Here is a 22,206-nt window from a genome sequence, read left to right on the forward strand (position 1 = left end):
GTAGTTCTCCTATTGTTCCATTTCTCTCATTGTCAGGTGATAGGCAGTAGGTCCAGAAGGGATTTGAGGAATGTCTTTTTTCATCCAGAGTATGATTGGGACTTGGAATGCACTGCTTGGGACTGTAGTTGAAGTGGGTAACTTCACAACCTTTCAAACATATTTGTATGACCCACTTCCCTCTGACTAATGCACCTAACATGATGGGCAATTTAGCATGGCCAATTCACCTGACCTGCACATCTTTGGACTGTGGGAGGAAACCCACGCAGACACGGGCAGAATGTGCAAACTCCACACAGACAGTTGCCCAAGGCTGGAATTCAACTTGGGACCCTAGTGCTGTGAGGCAGCAGTGCTAACCACTGTGCTGCCCATATTCAGCATCCTGCCATATCCATAGGATTATGAATGTGCAAGAATCAAATTTGTTGGGGTTGGGTTAGTTTCATGTGACTTCTTTATGATGACTGAAGAGATTAATCTATGAGAGACAGACTTCTTCTGCAAGTGCCATTCTGAATTAGTTGTCAGGTATCATTGGAAAATAACAGTCTATAGTTAGGCCATATTGGAGAGGTTGTGGTGCAGTAGATAATGCCACTAGACTAGCAATTCAGAATCACTAATGTTCTGAGTTTGGATCCCACCATGGCAGATGATACAATTTGAATTCAATAAAAACAATCTGGAGTGTCCAGTCTGGATAACAATATGATGGTGACAGTGTTACTATTCTTAATTGTTATTTAAACATGCATCAGGTTCATTAATAATGGGTGGTACGGTGGCTTAGTGATTAACACTACTCCCTCACAGTGCCAGGGACCCAGATTCGATTCCAGCCTCGGGTGACTGACTGTGTGGAGTTTGCACATTCTCCCCGTGTCTGCGTGGGTTTCCTCCGGGTGTTCCAGTTTCCTCCAACAATCCAAAAATGTGCAGGTCAGGTGACTTGGTCATGCTAAATTGCCTGTAGTGTTAGGTGCATTAATCAGGGGTAAATATAAGGTGGGGGAATGGATCTGGGTGGGTTGCTGTTCGGAGGGTCAGTTTGGACTTGTTGGGCTGAAGGGCCTATTGCCATACTGTATGGCATCAATCTTAATACACTTTAGGGAAGGAAATCTGCGATAATTTTATGGTCTGGTCTAATTGTGACTCTTATAAAGGCAAAATACTAGATGCTAGAAATCTTAAACAAACACAGAAGATGCTGGATGAACAGGGCAGTTTTGGCAGCAACTGTGGACAGAGAAACAGAGCTAATGTTTCCAGTTTAGCATCTCTTCTTCAGAATGGTGATTGACTTTTATCTGCCCTCTGAAAAAATCTAGACAAAAAAAACCTGCAGTTGCTGGAATCTAAAGTATACAAGCAGGAGGCTGGAAGAACACAGCAAGCCAGCAGCACCAGGAGGTGGAGAAGTCAATGTTTCAGGTATAACTCTTCTCCAGGACTAGACCTAGTGAGTCACTCACTTCAAGGGCAATAAATGCTGGCCCAGCCAGTGATGCCCAGGAATGTAAATTGGAAAGAACACTGATTGTCAATGACCAGGGGGATAAACCTGTAAAACCTGTGACTGCATCCTCTTGCATACCTCAAAATGGAGCTCCAGCATAACTGATACATTAATTTTCAAGTTTTCCCTTGTGAAGGTGGATATGCCAGCTTGGAGGTGACATCACTATTTAATGCTATTAGTATCTCCCTAACGTACAAACAAATCAGTGAATTGGGCCTTCAGGTCACACTTGTAACTCTCCTTGATGTTGAGTTTTTAGCCTTCTGTTGCTTTCTGGCTGCAAATACCTTGCAGACAGAAAATTAGGATTTTAAAATGTGCTGCTGGAAAAGCGCAGCAGGTCAGGCAGCATCAAAGGAACAGGAGAATCGACGTTTCGGGCATAAGCCCTTCTCAATTCTCCTGTTCCTTTGATGCTGCCTGACCTGCTGCGCTTTTCCAGCAACACATTTTTAAGCTCTGATCTCCAGCATCTTCAGCCCTCACTTTCACCTAGAAAGTTAGGATTGTCTTCCATCCTGTAAAAATGCCCAAACCAGCACACTTGCTCTGCGTGGTAAGTGCCATTACACTGGGAGGTCTGTGTTTGACAGGGATGCCACATCAACACTTTGACCTTCCCTGAAATACCCTGAATGTGATCCGAACAGCAAAGGGGATATATTCCTCTGATTTAAAAACAGATACCTGCTGGGGATGGGGGGAATAAAAACCTCAGCAGGTCTGGTAGCACCTGTGAAAACAGAGTAAATGTTTCTCGTCCAGTGGCCTTTCAGTTCAGATGGGTCACTGGTGTGGAATCGTTGATTCTGCTCTCTCTCCGGAGGTGCTGTCAGACCTGTTGAGTTTCTCCACCAAATCATGTTTTTTAAAAGAAAATTTGTTTCTGATCTCCAGCTACTTTGTTTTAATGTATTCCTATTCCTACGTGTTAACATTATTATTTTAAGTTATGTTGGGGGGGGGTCCTGTATTAGTTATGTCTGTTTAGAATAGGGAACCTGTGCTTGGTTGGTTGAGTTTCCTTTTGGGGTTTGGGTCGGTGCAGAAAGTGAGAGGTAAAAACAATGACTGCAGATGCTGGAAACCAGATTCTGGATTAGTGGTGCTGGAAGAGCACAGCAGTTCAGGCAGCATCCAAGTAGCTTCGAAATTGACATTTCGGGCAAAAGCCCTTCATCAGGAATAAAGGCAGTGAGCCTGAAGCGTGGAGAGATAAGCTAGAGGAGGGTGGGGGTGGGGAGAAAGTAGTATAGAGTACAATGGGTGAGTGGATGAAGGTGATAGGTCAAGGAGGAGAGGGTGGAGTAGATAGGTGGAAAAGAAGATAGGCAGGTAGGACAAGTCATGGGGACAGTTACTGAGCTGGAAGTTTGGAACTATGGTGAGGTGGGGGAAGGGAAAATGAAGAAGCTATTGAAGTCCACATTGATGCCCTGGGGTTGAAGTGTTCCGAGGCGGAAGATGAGGCGTTCTTCCTCCAGGCGTCTGGTGGTGAGGGAGCGGCGGTGAAGGAGGCCCAGGACCTCCATGTCCTTGGCAGAGTGGGAGGGGGAGTTGAAATGTTGGGCCACGGGGCGGTGTGGTTGATTGGTGCGGGTGTCCCGGACATGTTCCCTAAAGCGCTCTGCTAGGAGGCGCCCAGTCTCCCCAATGTAGAGGAGACCACATCGGGAGCAATGGATACAATAAATGATATTAGTGGATGTGCAGGTAAATTTGATGAATGTGGAAGGCTCCTTTCGGGCCTTGGATAGAGGTGAGGGAGGAGGTGTGGGCGCAGGTTTTACAGTTCCTGCGGTGGCAGGGGAAAGTGCCAGGATGGGAGGGTGGGTTGTAGGGGGGCGTGGACCTGACCAGGTAGTCACGGAGGGAACGGTCTTTGCGGAAGGCGGAAAGGGGTGGGGAGGGAAATATATCCCTGGTATTGGGGTCAGTTCTCTCTGCATGTGAAGGCTGGATGTGGAAATGTCTCATTCTCCGCCCCTCAATGGGCGGTCATACGACGTAATAATAATCCGGCCCGAGCAGCAGTCCCGGGGCTGGAGGCAGTGATGGGAGGGCTGCTGCTGTTTGCAGATTTGGGGTGTGTTCTGTGATCAGCTCATGGATCTCGGGGAGTTGTGACAGAGTAGCCGCGGGTGTGGACGAGGATGGTCCCATCGCTGCCTCCACTTCCTCCTTGGTGCTTTTCCGGGGCCGGCTTGACGCGGAAAGTGGCTGTCGCCTTGCAGCAGCCTCTGCTGCTCCCCGGCCTCTTCCTGCTCCCTCTGTTTCTGCTTCGTGGAACCGCACTCCCGGCCGAGGTAAGCTCACACACTCTTCCCCCCCATCCGGCCATGAAGGACAAGGCTTGGATTGCGGGTAATGGGAGGGAGGGTTTGGATTGAGGAGAGGTTCTCTTTGACTGTAAAGATGTCGGACTGAAGCCTGAGGAGGAGTAGGAGAGGGCTGGAAGGGTCAATGAATTAGGAATTGGGAGCAGAGACCGAGGAGAAGCTGTTCAGGAGACGAGAATTGTAGGGGCTGTGGTGCCAGAGACAGGAACTGGGAGAATTCATTGATAAAACTGGAGAGGGAGGAATGGGGGAAGTGGGGGAGATGTCTTGGTATCTTTTTTTTATTCATTCAGGGAATGTGGGTGGCTTAGCTTGTGCCAACACAATTGCCTACTTTGAGTTGTACTGGAGTTTACATTTGTGCTGTGTTGTAAAGTGGAGTGGACTCCCCAACCCACTGAACTAAAACTGAAACACCCAAAGAGGAGCATCTCACCCTCCCACACGTTTAAAGAGTGTGAAATGTGGTGTAGTCAAAGAGTGTGGTGTTGGAAAAGCACAGCAGGTCAGGCAGCATTCAAGGAGTAGGAGAGTCAACATTTTGGGGCTAAGCCCTTCATCAGGAATAAGGCCTTTGGGCCAAGGGGCTAAGAGATAAATGGGGGGGTGGGGGGGTGAGGCTGGCTGGAAGGTAGCTGGGAATGCAATAACTAGATGAAGGTCGTGGTATAAATGATGGATTGGAGAGGAGGGTGGAGTAGGTAGGTGGGAAGGAAGATGGACAGGTCGAACTATTCAAGAGTGTGGTGTCTATTTGGGAGGTAGGGACTGGGATAAGTTGGGGGGGCGGAGGAGAAATGGGGAAACTGGTGAAATTCACATTGATCCCATGTAGGTGGAGGGGCCCCAAGATGGAAGATGAGGCATTCTTCCTCCAGGCATCAGGTGGTTGGGGTTTGGTGATGGAGGAGGCCCAGGACCTGCATGTTGGAGAGGGAGTCGAAGTGTTCAGGTACAGGGTGATGGGGTTGGTTGGTGTGGGTGTCCCAGCGATGTTCTCTGAAACGATCCACAAGTTGGCGTCCCCTCTCCCTAGTGGAGAGGAGACCACAACGGTTGCAGTAGATGACGTGCGTGGAAGTACAGGTAAATTTCTGTTGGATGTGCAAGGATCTTTGGGGTCTTGGAAGGGGCTGAGGGGGGAGGTGTGGGTGCAGGTTTAGCACTACTTGCGATGGCAGGGGAAGGTGCTGGGAGAGGAGAGTGGGTTGGTGGGGGGTGTGGATCTGACCAGGGAGTCACGGAGGGAATGGTCTCTTCAGCAACTTCTGGTGGTTAAGTGTAAAAAATCCCTGATACTTTCTTTAAAATCAACACATAACAATTTATCTAACTCTAACACTGAACAAATTAACTAACCTATTAACAAACTGAATAAAGCCCTTCTAATTACTAACTATTCTTAAAGAAACAAGATTCGAATAGGATGTTGTTCCAATGAAAACAATTCTCACTCATCTGTTTTAAAAAAAAATTAAATGTTCTGTGCCTCCCTCTGTTGTTCTCCTGTCTGAAATGCCTCTTCCGAGAAATGCCTTTTTCTGTCGTTTCTTTATTGTTGGTACTGTTATTGTTTGGAATGTGCTTTCTCTAATACATAGGTGACTATGAGAGCCAATTTCTCTCTTTGTATCGCTCGCTCGCGCTCTCTCTCTCCCTGTGTGTCTCTCTCTCTCTCAGCTGTTAGCTGTGGCGGGATGTCAGTTAGCTCTGGTGTCTTTGTCCAATTTCCCCCTTTTTACCCTTGATCACATATCAATATTTCTTACAATAGGATTGATTCTATGTTGTCAAAACCATCAGATTTAAATTTAGTAAGTTTTTGGTGTTTAAGTGTCTGGTTCAAATTGGCTAAATTCAAAAACCTTTTATTTTGGTAAAGAAAACTGCTGCTTGGCCTGCTAACTGTACAGCCATTTAGTTCAAATGCTCTGTGTGACAGCAAAGTCAAGCACAGAAATAACACCTTTTAAAAGGACCACACAATGCTTTTCCCCATTTAACAATTTTACAAACATTCTAACTTGCTGCTGCCTCCTGATCTACAAGTACTGTACCCAACTTCACTTTTGCTATGATCCAGAACTTGCTGGGAAAATATTGGTGAACTGGTTTTGTTTTCGTACCATTGCAGTCCATTTGGTATGGGTACCCCACAGTACTGTTAAGGAGGGAGTTCCTGGGAATTGATCCAGTGATCGTGAAGAAATGGCAATATGTTCCCAATTCAGGATGGTGAATGATCTGGGATCTGGGACTGGGGTTGGGAAACACCAAGTGGCTGATTTGCTTGTGGAGGTTTCCTCATTTGAATTGGTTAAAATCTTTAGCTTTGGTGAGGATGTAAACTGGCTTGGAGGTACAGGTTGTGAATGGTTTATCCCTTTGCGAACTTGTACATCATTATTTCGGCTTGTTGCATGCTACAGACTTACAAGGTAAATCTAAGTGCCTCATGATCGTTGCTCCAGTTGGAGTTTGATCACTTGACATGTTTGTGTCTGTCACAATCACTTAGTGTTAAATTAGAATTAGTGCTAAATTTCAATTTAGTTGGCAAACTTTTGAATCAGTATTCATTTGTCAGTGGGCTATTTTCTGTAATTACAGTAGTGTTGCTTCTCACTTGAACTAAAGTTTGTGGCAACTGAAATAGATCAGTTGGGATAGCGTTAGACTGAAGATCTAAAGGTCCCAGTTCAATCCTTTGTTTTGGTAGAATAAGCATGGACTGTGTTTCATTTGCCAAAACAAGTTGCGTGTGGCTTGGATTTGTTCTTAATTGAATGCTTAAACTTTATTTGTACAGAGTAACTTTATTTGTACAGAGTTTGACCGCACACAGCAGGTGTGTTTGTTCTGTTACCCACTATTTGCTGGGAAAATATCGGTGAGTTAAAGCATAAGGTGTTTTAAGTGTGTTAGTAAAAGCAGCAATTGTGGACTAGACTTGCTTTGAGTTACATATTATCAGTTCCTCAATAATCTGCACCACTACACATGACATCTCATTGTCGATTCTCCTGTGAATTTCAGGATACTATTGCCAATGTGCTGTAAATATGATTTAAACTTATTGAGGAAAAATGTTTATTACAGTTCCCTTTAAATGTACAGGCATGCAAATATGGTGCTTGAGGTTGTTTTTGTTAGAGAGAAGAAGGTTGAGTGGCGACTTAATTCAGACATATAAGATAATCAGAGGGTTAGATAGGTGATGGTGATGGCTAGCACGAGGGAACATAGCTTTAAAGTGAGGAATGATAGATATAGGACAGATGTCAGAGGTAGTTTCTTTACTCAGAGTAAAGAACGCATTGCCTGCAACAGTCGTAGACTCGTCAACTTTAAGGACATTTAAATGGTCATTTTGTTAGACATATGGACGAGAATGGAATAGTGTAGATTAGATGGGCTTCAGATTGGCGCAACATCGAGCGTCGAAGGGTCTGTACTGTGCTTTAATGTTCGATGTTCTAAATAGTTAGATTCCCAGAAAAGGAAACAATTTCATTTGTAAGTCTCGTGTATCTCTGTGGGTACTAAACCACTCCAGGTTGCTGTCAAATATAAAATATCTTCATATCATTTCTTTCTTTCTCTGTATTTAATTTCTGAATCTATCTTGACTCTAAGCTGGTTATTTTCTCTGCTACTTGTAGAAACAAAAAGTAGGAATAGGCTTCTCAACCCATCAAGCCCATCTGCCTTTGAACCTGTTCATGGCTGAGCCTCCAATTCAATGCCAAACACACACTGTCTCTTCATACTCCCTGACAGTTTTGATCTCCAGAAATTTATCTTTTTTTTTGCAAACCTATTAAGTGCCTTCAACTCCGCAGCCCTCTGTGGTAGGAAACATTTCACAGGTTCATCATTGAGTGAAAAAATTATTCCTCATATCTCAATTCAAAATGGCCTACACTGTATCCTGAGACTGAGACCCCTGGATTCTGAGCCCCAGAAAACATCATCCCTGAATCCAGTCTGTCCAGCCCTGTTAGTGTTTTATGTCTCAATGAGATTTTCCCCATCTAAATTCTCTGAAAATATTCTAAATTCCAGAGATCACCAGTCATCAAAACAGTATTTCCTCTTGCGACAGACCTGTTGTCCCAGAAAACAGTTTGGTAAATCTTCACTGCACTTCCTCCAGTACAAGCATATTTTAGATAAGGAGACAAAACTGCTACCTGATGGAGGATCAGCGCTGCAAAATCTAATGTTTCCAAACAAACCTATTGGACTATAACCTAATATTGTGATTTTTAACTTTGTCATCCCGGTTCAACACTGGCTCCTCCACATCATAGTTTCTCCAAGCGTTGTACAACTGTAGCCTCAGATATCCTTTGTAATGAGATAGGTGCACTTTTCTTGAAGTTTCTAGCACTAATATGAGAGTGGAAGGGGATGAACTTATCAAGTTCTGTTGTGCATTGTGAAAATGAACACCGATAAACTTGTCCGTGCTGAAAAGCAGACCAGTTGATTTCAATGGTTACAATGAGAGGAGTGGGTGGGGAAGAAATGTGAGGATAAATCCACTGTGGAGCCTGTGACATGGTAGAGAGTTCCAGATTACTGCCTCAGGAGTTTGATTTTTTTTTAGCCTGCATTTGTGCTAAATTTTGAAGCTGCTGGTAACATTCAGAGGAATTAATAGGATCACTGACAGTTCATCATCAAAAACCTTGCAAATTTCTGACAATTATATTCAGAGATCATGCTGATAATGTGGATTGCAACTACTAAATATGACTGAATTTTGGTTGGAGATTGCCATTGGCTCTAGGGGTCCATTGTTAATGTTGATCTCTGAATTTATACTAATGGTAGATCTTGGAAATTGTTTAAAATTAAGCATGAGAGACTTCTAGGATGTATAATGGTTTGAGTGCAAGCTGATCAAATGTTCTATGTGTATGCAAAGTTACTTGGCCACAAGTTAAGAGATCACATCCATTACTGCTCACCATTTATCTGTTGAGCCATGTGTTGCTTCATTACAAAATCTAATGCTATGAAAAGTCTATATCAATAAAACTGAATAAAATTTCCTGTAGAAACAAAAACTAGAAGAGCTAAGCAGACCTGTCAGCATCTGTGAAGAAAAATCAAAGTTCATGTTTCTGAGGAAGGGTCACTAGACCTGAAACATTAACTTTGATTTCTCTTCAAAGATGCTGTCAGACTTGCTGAGCTTTTCCAGCAACTTGTGTTTTTGTTTGATTTCCAGCATCCACAGTTCTCTTTAGTGTTAAAATTCCTGTAGAAGTAGGTGATGGATTAGACCAGAAGTTCAGATCGAAGCTAGACTTAGCATAGTCCCTTTGTTGATCTCGGGATATTTCAAAGTAATTTGTAGCCAACTGAGTGCTTTGGAAGTTTAATAATGAAGGGAAATCATTACTGTAAGTTTACAAGGAGCGGTTAGGTAAAAGTTCATAAAGCGTGATTGTGCCCAGATCATTTGTTTTTGTTTGAAGTCATGTTGGCACAACCATCTTTTAGCTTAGCAAGTGTGTGCCATTTACAAGATGCGTTGCAGAAATTTACCAAGGCTCCTTTGACAGCACCTTCCAAACCCATGACCAACACTATTTAGAAGTCAAGGATAGAAGATATATGGGAACATCACATGCAAGGTCCCCTCTAAGCCACTCACCATCACAACTTGAAATACATTGCCATTCCTTCAGTGTCACTGGCTTAAAGTTTGGGAACATATTCTCCAGTAGCATCATGAACACTAAATGGGTTGCAGCACTTCAAGGGCAGCTAGAGATGGGCAACAAACACTGACCCAACCAGCAAAGCCCACAACCCATGAATTACTGAAGTTGGACAAGCAGAATATTTTATAAAAAGGCATGATATTTGAAATTGATGTTTGAAGAGAACTTGTGTACTCCTACAAGAAATATAAAGTTAGCATGCAGGAAGAAGGGCTTATGCCCAAAATGTTGATTCTCCTGCTCCTTGGATGCTGCCTGACCTGCTGTGCTTTTCTAGCAACACATTTTTCAGCTCTGATCTCCAGCATCTGCAGTCCTCACTTTCTCCAAGCATGACATTAGAAAGGCAAGTGGCATTTTGGCCTTTCATGCATAGAGACTGAAGCATATGAAGAAGGTCTGCTACAAGGGTGTTGGGTTTTGCTGAGACTGGAATATTTTGTGCAGTCTTCATGTCCCTATCTGAAGAATGATACACTTGCATTGGAGACGGTCTGGCAAAACTGCACTAATTGGGATGGGAGGCTGAGAAAATTGGGCCTATGCTGTCTTAAGTTTAGAAGAATGAGAGGTGATCTCATTGAAATAGAAGATTTTGAATATGCATAACAGGATGGATATTGAGAGAATATTTTTCCCCCAAGTGGACAATCTAGAACACAGCTTCAGAATAAGTGGATAATCACTTAGAACTGAAATTAGGAAACTAATTTATCACTGAGTTGTCAATTGTCTATCCCAGAGGGTTGGGTTTCATCATTCAAGACTGAAATCAATAGATTTGATATCGCAGAAAATTAATTTAGGACCAATTTGGGTAATCATTTTGCTATTGAAATGCCTTTTTAAAAATAACTTTGTTCAGTCAGTTAAGTACATTGTGCACATCTATCCTTTCTTTGCTATTTTGTTTTTAAATGCTTTCCTAGCTAGCCTCACACGTACTGCCCTCTAAGCATGAATTCATCCAAATTTCTGCAGTCTATCTCATAACTATTATCCATTGCATTTACCCGTTGTTCCTAAGGTCACTGACCTACATTGAGTTATATTTTTGTACCAGGAGCTATTTTTAAAATTCTCAACCTTGTGTTCAAATCCATGCTTAGCTTCACCCTTTTCATGTCTCTGTAGCCCTCTCTAGCCCTTCAACATCCTGAGAGCTTGCTTTATTCCAACTTTAGTGTCTTGTGAATCATCCCTCTTGACAGCTTACCTTCAGCTGACTGGTTCTTCAATGCCAGGATTGACCCCTCATTTTTTTAAATAGCTCTGAGAAACCCAAGTGCTAAATGCCCAAAGATGTACTCCTTTATTTCGTTGTGTATTTTTGACTGTCATTTCATGTAAAGAACCATGGAGATATTGTAAGTTGCAAGTTAATGCATTATCCTGAAATGCATTTTGACAGGAGTTAATTTCAGTGACAGGATACAGTGGCAGTAGGAGCTTCTCTTTTGTTCTCCATTTAGCTCATCTTAGCCGGAAATTTGCTAAGTTCTGTTCACTGAAAAATGTTAACGACATGCTACCACTCACTTCCTTAGCAGGATGAGAAAGACACTACAGACAAGCTTTTTCCTTATGTTTCAACATTGTTCAAGATACAAGTGATGACAATAAACTACTGAGAAAATCTTTAAAACAGTAAGTTCCTAAGTCCCCAAGAATCTTATAATATTTGGAAATGTAAAAATGGATTCCCTTCACTTGAATATGATTATCTCTGCAGAGAAATCCCTGGTTATTGTCCACTTTACTAATGGAAAAGTTCCTTTCCATTCCATCCTACACCTGTATTATATTCCTGCTCAACCCTCAATCTTCTGAGTAAACAATCCTCGCCTAAGAAATCTTTTTGCATAGCGCATACCTTTCACCCCAGGCATCATCCTGGTAAATGTTCTCTGCATCCTCAAATTGTAATCACAGCCTTCTCATAATGTGGTTTCAGAACTGCACACAGTACTTTAATTGTGGCCTAACCAGTTTTTTTTTAATGTAGTTCCACCATTACATCCCTCCCTACTCTTTGCCTTGACTAATAAAGACAAGGATCCCATGTGCCTTCCTTAACCACTATTGACTGCCCTGGTAGTCTCAGGAAGCTATGGCTGTGCACACCAAGGTCCCATTGATCTTCAGTACTATCCAGGGGTCCTGCCTTTCAGAGTCATTGTTGTTAGCACTCCCCAAGTGCATAACCGCTGACTTTTGAGGTACAATTCCATTTGCTGCTGTTTTGTCCAAGTATCCAGTCCATTAATATCCTTTTACAATTTACTGCTATCCTTCTAATTTTTTTTTATCACCCTCCAATATTTATGGTTTGCCCAAGTTTCTTGATCGTATCCCCTATGTTTAAGTCTGAACAATTAGTGTTTACCATGATATTAAGTGCCCTTGTTGGAATCAAGGGCCGTCACATAAACAATATTACCTTCTACTTTCTGCCTCTCTGACAATTTTGGATCCATGTGCCACTTTGCAACTAACTTCCATATCTGATTCCTATTCAAATTAGTACTTGTCTACCTGTTTCATGTGGTTTGTTATTAATTGTATTTTTTTTTTCGCTAAATGGCTCCTTGGAATGGGATGGAGCATGCATATTTCACTGACTTTGTACCTGGGCACATGAATATCCTTTTTTAAGCATTGGTAATGATGGCTCACATTTAGATGAGGCATTTAACCATCCCATCAGTCACTTCAGATTCTTAGTAAAGATTGTGTGTTATGATTTGGAAAATATTTTACAAGTGTTCCAGAAAACATTACTTCTATATTATATTTTAAAAGGTTTAAACGTTCAGAATATTCTATCCTGGAAGGTTCAGTCATTAAGCACATTCAAGACAGCGGTCTTGAATTTTGGGTTTTAAAGACAAGATGATTGTAAAGGAATGTGAAGTTAAGGTTAAAAGCCAAGCATGATCTTTAACTGTCTGGATGGCATAGGTTTAGGTGAGAGGGAAAAGATTTAAAAGAGACTTAGGAAGGGCAACTTTTTCATGCTTGTTTGGAATGATCTGCCAGAGGAAGTGGTGGAGGCTGGTACAATTACAACAATTAAGAGGCATCTAGATGGGTATATGAGTAGGAAGGGTTTAGAGGAATATGGGCCAAGTTCTAGAAAATGTGACTAGATTAATTTAGGATATCTGGTTGGCATGGATGTGTTGGACTGAAGGTTCTGTTTCCATGCTGTACATCTCTATGACTCTACTTCAATGTAGGATTTTGACGTGCAAAATGGTTTCTCTGTCTGGCAGTAGGGGATCACTTAAATTCTAAAACGATAGCTCACTAAAATGATTTGAGGCACTTGAGGTGTGACAAGACACCACAGTAAATCTTATTTTTGTGAACTTTTTTTTTCCCTGAGTATTAATCAATTCTATTGCTGAGAATACAAGGCAATGATTTAGAATATCCTTGTCTCTCTAGTCTTGCTGCTTATAGCCACAAAAAATAAATTCATTACAGCTAATAAAGCATGATAAAATTGAACTGCACTTTGCACAAACCTCTTATGTAATTCAGTAAGATCACCTTTAACTCAACTTCACATTCCTTCACAGCCATCTTGTCTTTAGATACCCAAAATTCAAGACCTTTGTTTTGAATGTGCTTAATGACTGAACCCTCTAGGATCGATAATTCTGAAGTTTTAAACCCCTTAAATAAAGACATTTCTCATTGTCTTTGTTCTAATTGGGTGCTCCTTTATTCTGAGACTGTAACCATGTATTTTTTTTAGAGTTCCAAGCCAGGGAGATTTTTTTCAGCCACTACATGGCTGGTTATGATAAATTGGGGATCATTACTTTAAGGGATGACAGTGGCAAGCAATTAAAAAATCATATGGAGGAACTGCAACAATTGTTCGATCCTGTCTGGAACAAAAATAAAGCACAAAATGTGGCCCAACTGCCTAACAAGAGAAATCAACAATAATACTTAGATCCAAGGAAAGGGCATATAATTGGCCAAAAATCAGCAGCAGACCTGAGGATTGTAAGCAGTTTAGATATCAGCAAAGGAATTGATTAAGCCAGAGAAAAGGGAGTACGTTTGAGAAGAGCGCACAACCTGATTGAAAAGGCTTCTGTAGGTATGTGAAGTGGGAAGTTATAACTGGGAACAACAAGATGGGAGATCATTTAAACACATTGCTGAGATATTTGTATCATCGATAGTCACAGGTGAGGTGCCGGAAGACTGGAGGTTGGCAAACGTGGTGCCACTGTTTAAGAAGGGTGGTAAGGACAAGCCAAGGAACTGTAGACCAGTGAGCCTGACCTCGGTGGTGGGCAAGTTGTTGGAGGGAATCCTGAGGGACAGGATGTACATGTATTTGGAAAGGCAAGGACTGATTCGGGATAGTCAACATGGCTTTGTGCGTAGGAAATCATGTCTCACAAACTTGATTGAGTTTTTTGATGAAGTAACAAAGAAGATTGATGAGGGTAGAGCAGTAGATGTGATCTATACAAACTTCAGTAAGGCGTTTGACAAGGTTCCCCATGGGAGACTGATTAGCAAGGTTAGATCTCATGGAATACAGGGAGAACTAGCCATTTGGATACAGAACTGGCTCAAAGGTAGAAGACAGAGGGTGGTGGTGGAGGGTTGTTTTCCAGACTGGAGGCCTGTGACCAGTGGAGTGCCACAAGGCTCGGTGCTGAGCCCTCTACTTTTTGTCATTTACATAAATGATTTGGATGCGAGCATAAGAGGTACAGTTAGTAAGTTTGCAGATGACACCAAAATTGGAGATGTAGTGGACAGCGAAGAGGGTTACCTCAGATTACAACAGGATCTTGACCAGATGGACCAATGGGCTAAGAAGTGGCAGATGGAGTTTACTTCAGCTAAATGCGAGGTGCTGCATTTTGGGAAAGCAAATCTTAGCAGGACTTATACACTTAATGTTAAAGTCCTAGGGAGTGTTGCTGAACAAAGAGACCTTGGAGTGCAGGTTCATAGCTCCTTGAAAGTGGAGTCACAGGTAGATAGGATAGTGAAGAAGGCGTTTGGTATGCTTTCCTTTATTGGTCAGAGTATTGAGTACAGGAGTTGGGAGGTCATGTTGCGGCTGTACAGGACATTGGTTAGGCCACTGTTGGAATATTGCGTGCAATTCTGGTCTCCTTCCTATTGGAAAGATGTTGTGAAACTTGAAAGGGTTCAGAAAAGATTTACAAGGATGTTGCCAGGGTTGGAAGATCTGAGCTACAGGGAGAGGCTGAACAGGCTGTGGCTGTTTTCCCTGCAGCGTTGGAGGCTGAGGGGTGACCTTATAGAGGTTTACAAAATTATGAGGGGCATGGATAGGATAAATAGGCAAAGTCTTTTCCCTGGGGTCGGGGAGTCCAGAACTAGAGGGCATAGGTTTAGGGTGAGAGGGGAAAGATATAAAAAAGACCTAAAGGGGCAACTTTTTTCACACAGAGAGTGGTGCGTGTATGGATTGAGCTGCCAGAGGATGTGGTGGAGGCTGGTACAATTGCAACATTTAAGAGGCATTTGGATGGGTATATGAATAGGAGGGGTTTGGAGGGATATGGGCCGGGTGCTGGCAGGTGGGACAAGATTGGGTTGGATTCTCTGGTCGGCATGGACGGGTTGGACCAAAGGGTCAGTTTCCATGCTGTACATCTCTATGACTCTATGACTATACTTTGATTATGCCTTCATAATGGAGAATACAAATGACAACTGAAAAATGTTGGGAAACATTGGGAATTATAGACCTGTTAACCTGATATAAATAGTGGTTAAATGCTAGAATCCATTATAAAAGCTTTAATAGCGGAGCATTTGGAAAATAGTGACAGGATTGGACAGAATCAAAAGAGAAACATATTTGAATGATCAGCCATGGTCATATTAAACAGCAGTACAGGCTCAAAGGGCTGAATGGCCTGTTCCCATTCTCTCTTTCTATATCTCTGTCAACTCAATGTAAAACAGAACACAATTCCCCCAAAGCACAAAGTGATAATGACTGGACAATATGTTTCTCACAATGATAGTTGAGACTTAAATAGTTGCCAAAAAATTGAAAAGAACTTTCCTGTTTATGAATATAATATTCTGAGATCTTTCATATCTAGCACAAAAGGTTGTCAGTCTTATCAGTAAGGTGGTGCCTTAGATAGTTAGCGCACTCTCAATACTACATTGACAGGATTGTTGGTACATTTATATCATGGGGGAAAAGACTAATACAATGTGGATGGAATCAAGAAAAGAGGGTGTAGCTGAGTGAACAAAATAACACTTGGTTGGCTAATGCGTGATAACTAACTTCAACTCAATACTACATACCTCTTGAATACAAAAATAGCCTATATTTTGTTCAATCGTTAACATAGATTTCTGTTCTATTCTGGAAGTGCCTTACCGATCTGTATTTCAATTTCACTGTCCTTTTTGATGCTTCCTCAAGCAATCATTACCCTTATGCTCCTTACATTAATTCCGATTGAGGAAACACCATGATTTTTAAACTTCCTCTTGTTTTGAAATCCCTCCATGGTCTCCGTCTCTCCCAATCTCTGCCCACCTCTGCCTCTGCAAGAACCATCAGAGAAACTTAACCTAAGGGCTGGCCTCTAGTCTTGTGAAATTAACAACTGAAACATTGAGAAACAAATGCAGTCATGTAGATCACATCAACAGATGTAAAATTCAGTCACAGTGGAACAACATTTGCCAATAATTCCATGTAATAAATACCCTTATCTGCAATGGACTTAGCACAATTATCATCCAGTTATTACCCAATGGTAATTAACCCAACACATGACTTGAGATTATTTTCCAAACAATAACCTATTCTGATTTGAAGAGCTTTATCTCCATTTTTACCTGAGTCTGTACTGATATCTGTGTTCTACTTGGCTATAGATCATATGGACAGGAAAGTAGGTCAACACAAGGAAGTGCTTTCTTCAATTTTGTAAAATTCGATCTGACCACCTGAAAGTGATTGATTAGAATATTTTAGGCTAAGTTGTCTGCTGAGAATAGATAGGTTCAATGCAACAAAGCTTTCACACAGTCCCCAATTTTATTGCCTGCCTGGGTTTGTTTGGCTGTGTGTAAACCAGCATACTACTGGGTACCGTGGGATTTCCATCTGGTGAGTTAGGTTAAAATTACTCACTCTGGACAGAAATGTATAGTCACATAATCAATGTAAAATGACGTAAATTTTCAGCTTGTTTCATGTCGCTATAGTCTTACCAGATCATATTAGAAGGGGCTGCTCTCTCATTAGAGTGAAGAGACTGGTGGTGATTTAACCTGAGGGTCACTAAGCCTCAGGTGAGGGAAGGGGTTGAAAAGGAGAGTCCTTCATGTTAACTTCAAACCAGTGATGAGAATTGAACCCATCCTATTGGCATCACACTGCTCTACAAACCAACAATCCAGCCAACTGAACTAAACCGATTCCCATTTTCAGATTAGGCAACATCTAAGAAACAAATTTAAGTTTTAGAATTATGATGAAAGACCATCTGTGTCTCTGTCCATGAATGTTATCTGACCTAAGCATTTCCAGTTTTGTTTATTTTTTGGTATCATATTTACAAAACCATCATACTTGTGGTTGGCACGGGGGCACAGTGGTTAGCACTGCTGCCTCACATGCCAGAGACCCAGGTTCAATTCCCACCTCAGGCAACTGTCTGTGTGGAGTTTGCACATTGTCTGTGTGGGTTTCCTCTGGGTGCTCCGGTTCCCTCCCATAGTCCAAAAGTGTGCAGGTTAGGTGAATTGGCCATGCTAAATTGCCCATTGTGTTAGGTAAAGGGGTAAATGTAGAGGAATGGGTCTGGGTGGGTCGCTCTTCGGAGGTTGGTGTGGACTTGTTGGGCTGAAGGATCTGTTTCCACACTGTCAGTAACCTAATCTAATCAGAAGCTGTACCTGGTAACTGCATTGCTTTATTTTGAGGTCTGATTCTGCACATTTCATTCAACCCAAAATTTTGACAGTGGTGAAGTTTGTGTAAAATAATTGAATTAAATAGTGATTTGTTTCTGGTTGTTTTATTTTAATCTGAATGGATTTAAACATTAAAGAGTGGTTTGTTTTATTAATCAGATTATGAAAGTCTGTACATATAATAGAATTATAGATTTTAAACCGCATGGAAAGATGCCTTGCAGTCCACACCAGGAATCAAGCATCTGCCAACCCTAGTTCCATTTTCCAGCATTTGGCCCATAGCCTAATATGCAAAGGCACTTTGCGATCATTTAAACACTTATTTAATATTGTCTAAAAACTCATTTACCATCTTTTCAGGCTCTGAGTTCCATCTGCCAACCATCTCTGGGTGAAAAAGAAATTCTGAAAATCCCCTCTTAAACCTCCTGCCCTTACCTTTAAATCTATGCCCTGACTGTTGATAACTCTGCTAAAGGGAAATGTTGCTTTCAGATATCCCTATCTGTGACTCCAATAATTTTATACACCTTTGTTAGCCCCCTCAGCCTAACCAATCTCTTCATAACTACAACATCCTAGTGAAGTCCTCCAGCACCCTCTCGTGAAATCACATCCTTCCCATTGTGTGGTGACAAGAACTACATAAAATACTTCAGCAGTTCCTAACTAATACATTGTTTAGAGGCTATGATGTAACTGTACAAAAACACCAAAAGAACTGTGGATTCGAGAAATCTGACACAAAAACAGAAATTACTGGGAAAGTTCAGCAGGTTTGGCAGCATCTTTGGGAAGAGATCAGATCAATTAATATTTCAGATCCAGTGACCCTTCCTCAAACTGAAGTTTATGAATGAGGAGTCTTAAACACTTCTGTTCTGTAGTGTCTTTCTCAATTTAAATAATATTCAGGACTTCTACTCTTGATGCCAAGTTCCATAACCTCACATTTGAGCACATTATGTCCATCAGCCACTTTTTTGCCAACTCACTTATCTTTGCAGATTGTATGATCCTGACCAGTTGCTTTGCCACCTATTTTTGTCATGTGCAAACTGTAAATATACTAATATTTTAGTAAATAATGATGGTCCCAGTACTGATCTGTTGCGCTACAATATTTATAAGTTGCCATTCTGAAAATGCTCCACTTGTTCTAATTCTGACTTCTATTAGTTCTAGTTAAAAATCACACAGCACCAGGTTATAGTCCAACAGGTTTGTTTGGAAGATCTAGCTTTCAAAGCACAGCCCCTTCATCACTTGGCAGCGTTTAGCCCCTCTAGCCTAATCTACCATTCATGAAGATCATGTCTGGTCTAATTACAATCTCAAGTCAATTTCTAATAAACTTTGACTTCCTTATTTGTCAAGAATCTATCAACCTGTGCCTTTAAAGTGACCCTTACCTTCACCGCTCTCTGGGAGTTTCACAGGCTCCTAACTCTCTGGAGGGATAAAAAGCCACCTTCATTTTAATGGAATACCCCATATTTTGGAGTTTTAAGTTCATACTTTCATTCACAGTCAGTGTATGTTTGAACAAAAATGTTCAGGTGCAGTCTTCCAAACCATATTAATCTCTCTCATTTATGAACATATATTCTATAAATATTAATAAACATGTTGCGATTCTAATGCCAGTCCAGAAACTGACTTCTGCAATCTATCACAATTGTGTTTCCAGTCCAGTTGGTTAACCACTACTGTACTGAAATTCTACATAACTGATCGTACCAGCAGCTGACATTAGAAAAAAAAATTCTTTTGGCTTAATAGGTGCATCAAAGATTGGTAAAATCCAAAACATGCAAACTATCTGTTCGAGAACACATTTCATATTTCTGAACTGAAAAGTGAACAACATAGATAAACAATTTTCTCACATTTCTAGTATTGGATGTGAGTATCTGACAGTACAGGTTCCTGCACTCTGACTCCGTGTTATTGTTCTACACCCAATTCTGATAAAGATCCATTCTCAGATGATGTTTTTGGTTCTGCCTCCTTCACTAGTGCAATACTGAAACAAGAGTTACAATTAAAATGGAGTTCAACGATTTTTGTCCAAATCTGTCTCTGTTGCTTCTAAAGTTTTCTTTTAACTGGGAAATATTGCTTCTTGGAATCATATTTTTTTAAAATTACAATCAGAACAGGAATTGGGCACAATCTATAGTTAGTTTTCTATCATTCTGATAATCATGGCTGTGTTTAGCTCTGTCCTGATTCTATATCATATATTTTTGTCAGTCAAGTGTATCAATTAATCTGGGTTTTATAATTTACCATTTGCTCTCAGACAAAATTTTTTTTGATTGTGAAAGTTTACAGATTTCCAGCACCCTTTTGTTTTGGGAAGAACTGCCTCCTCAAGTTACCCTGAACTAGCTCAGCTGGATTCTTCCATAAACGGAAACAATGTGTCAATCTACCGTATCAAGTTCTCTATCCACTGAAAAACTTCAGTTAGATCTTATACACTTAAAAGAACGTAAGCCCAGTCAATGCAATGTGTCCTGGTAATTTAACCATTAATCGTTCCCATTGACAGAGGTCATGTGAACTGGTATGTTGTGTAACACAATTCATCATTTTCCTTCTCTTTCCAGATCAAGCCACTGGTTGAAAGTGAACAGTTGCTGTGGATAAGTGGTATGGTTGGCCATGTTGACACCTTTAGGATCCCCCTTATTGCAGTCACACCTCGTAATAACCTCATAGCTGTGGCAGAAGCTAGAAAGCATTCATCAGCAGATATTGGTGCTAAGTTCATTGCTGTCCGCACATCTACTGATAAAGGTGATTAACTTTGTTAAGGAATGAAAGGGCTGTTTGAATCACTGATTTCTGGCAACAGAATAACTCCCTAATTAGGCTGCACAGTTTGATAATCAAATTTTTCTTTTGGTTCTGACAATTGAACTATTCAAATGCTGAAGGGAATTGACATATATTCATATTTAGATACAGAAATGTGGTTGACTAAACAAATTGGGCAACACTTCCAATCCGAAAGCATTCAATAATTTTCCACAGTTCAAACATATGTTTCTGAATTTAAGAACAGACTACACAAAAAGCAATTGTTTTCTGAACTAATGCTGCTTTAAATCAAACCACTGGGATATTTGGAATAAGAGGGAAAACAAAAAGGAATTAAATCTATGGATCACTACTGAATCCCTTTTTCTAAAAAAAAAATGTGGTTCTGAAACAATTAGCTGATGAAAAGCACTTAGAAGAAGAGTGTAGTAGGAGAAGTAGAAGATGAGTGAACTGTGAATGATGAAATTCTGACCTTTGCACTGGCCGCTGTAACCTCTCCTGTCTTCTGTGGGAAATGAACAAGTTGTCTTCTCCTCTGATTTGCTTCATAGTCTTTTAGCAGATCTACCTTCTAAAGTTCAGATTGAACCTGAATGTTCTGCAAAGATAAAAGCATATCTTAATTTAACCTTCTAAAGCAGAAGGATTCCAGTTTCAAAACCACGGTGGCACAGTGGTTAGCACTGTTGCCTCACAGCGCCAGAGACCTGGGTTCAATTCCTGCCTCAGGCAACTGTCTGTGTGGAGTTTGCACAATTTCCCTGTGTCTGCATGGGTTTCTTTCGGGTGCTCAGGTTTCCTCCCACAGTCAAAAAAAAATGTGCAAGTTAGGTGAATTGGCCACGCTAAATTGCCTGTAGTGTTAGGTGAAGGGGTAAACATAAGGTCTGGGTGGGTTGCTTTTCGGAGGGTTGGTGTGGACTTGTTGGGCCGAAGGGCCTGTTTCCACACTGTAAGTAATCCAATCTAAAATTGAATATAGCCAGAGTTATCTTTCTGCTATTCCCCCTGTTCATGTTTTATGAAGTCCACAATTGAAGTATTACTTCACATGCTCAGATGTTTTGGATATGGTTTAAAACTAACTGTTGTGAACAAACTTGTTGGTGCTTTCTGGATTTCACAGAAAATATACAATGCTCTGGTGTGAAATGCCAAATTGTTTGTTTTTAAATCGCCAGTAACAAGTTTCCACAGTTTTGAATGATTTGTAATCTTGCTCATTTCTGGACCTATGTTAAAGAGAATGATACTGCAAATACCTGTTCCCTTTCACAGCCTCAATATGGCCCAAAGAGCTTTGCATAAAATTAATATTTTAGAAGTGTAGTTACTGTTTAAATGTAAGAAATACAGCAACCGATTTACAAACAGTGAGTTCCCATTATTAATATATGAGTTAATATATAAATATATGCTAGACACCAAGAATAACTCCCTGGCTTCTCTTCGTTGAAATATAATAAAATTTTCTACATCCACCTGATAGGGCAGTTAGGAGAAATATATCTCAAAAAGACTACAGAATCAGCAATAAAGAAGCAACCGTGCATTTCACTGTTTTCTGACTGCTTGCATGAAGCAAAATGTTTTTCCTGATTTACTAACTGTCAGGTTCTTTGACTGTGTTGAATGTATTTTTACAATTGTCACCATCTGTGATTGTAATCCTGGAAGAATCACAGTTTAAATCTCTTGTCTGGTAACCAATTGCTATTGTTAATGTCAGATACACTCAAGTTAATTTTGCACTAAGAATCAATTAGTGATAATAGCATCCAGTGGTTCAATGATCTAATGTGCA

At 41.0% G+C, this 22,206-nt stretch overlaps 1 protein-coding gene across 1 annotated transcript in view; it reads left to right on the forward strand.

Moving 5' to 3' along the window:
* Nucleotides 1-3,536: 3,536 nt before the first annotated feature.
* neu1 (neuraminidase 1) overlaps nucleotides 3,537-22,206 on the forward strand; it is a 29,697-nt gene continuing 11,027 nt past the window's right edge. The window contains exons 1-2 of the mRNA XM_072549964.1: nucleotides 3,537-3,834; nucleotides 20,186-20,375. Coding sequence (XP_072406065.1) covers nucleotides 3,682-3,834; nucleotides 20,186-20,375 — 343 coding nt within the window. The 5' untranslated portion in view covers nucleotides 3,537-3,681. The remainder of the gene's footprint in view (nucleotides 3,835-20,185; nucleotides 20,376-22,206) is intronic.

This window comes from Chiloscyllium punctatum, chromosome 30 (genome assembly GCF_047496795.1).
Source record: "Chiloscyllium punctatum isolate Juve2018m chromosome 30, sChiPun1.3, whole genome shotgun sequence".
NCBI lineage: Eukaryota > Metazoa > Chordata > Chondrichthyes > Orectolobiformes > Hemiscylliidae > Chiloscyllium > Chiloscyllium punctatum.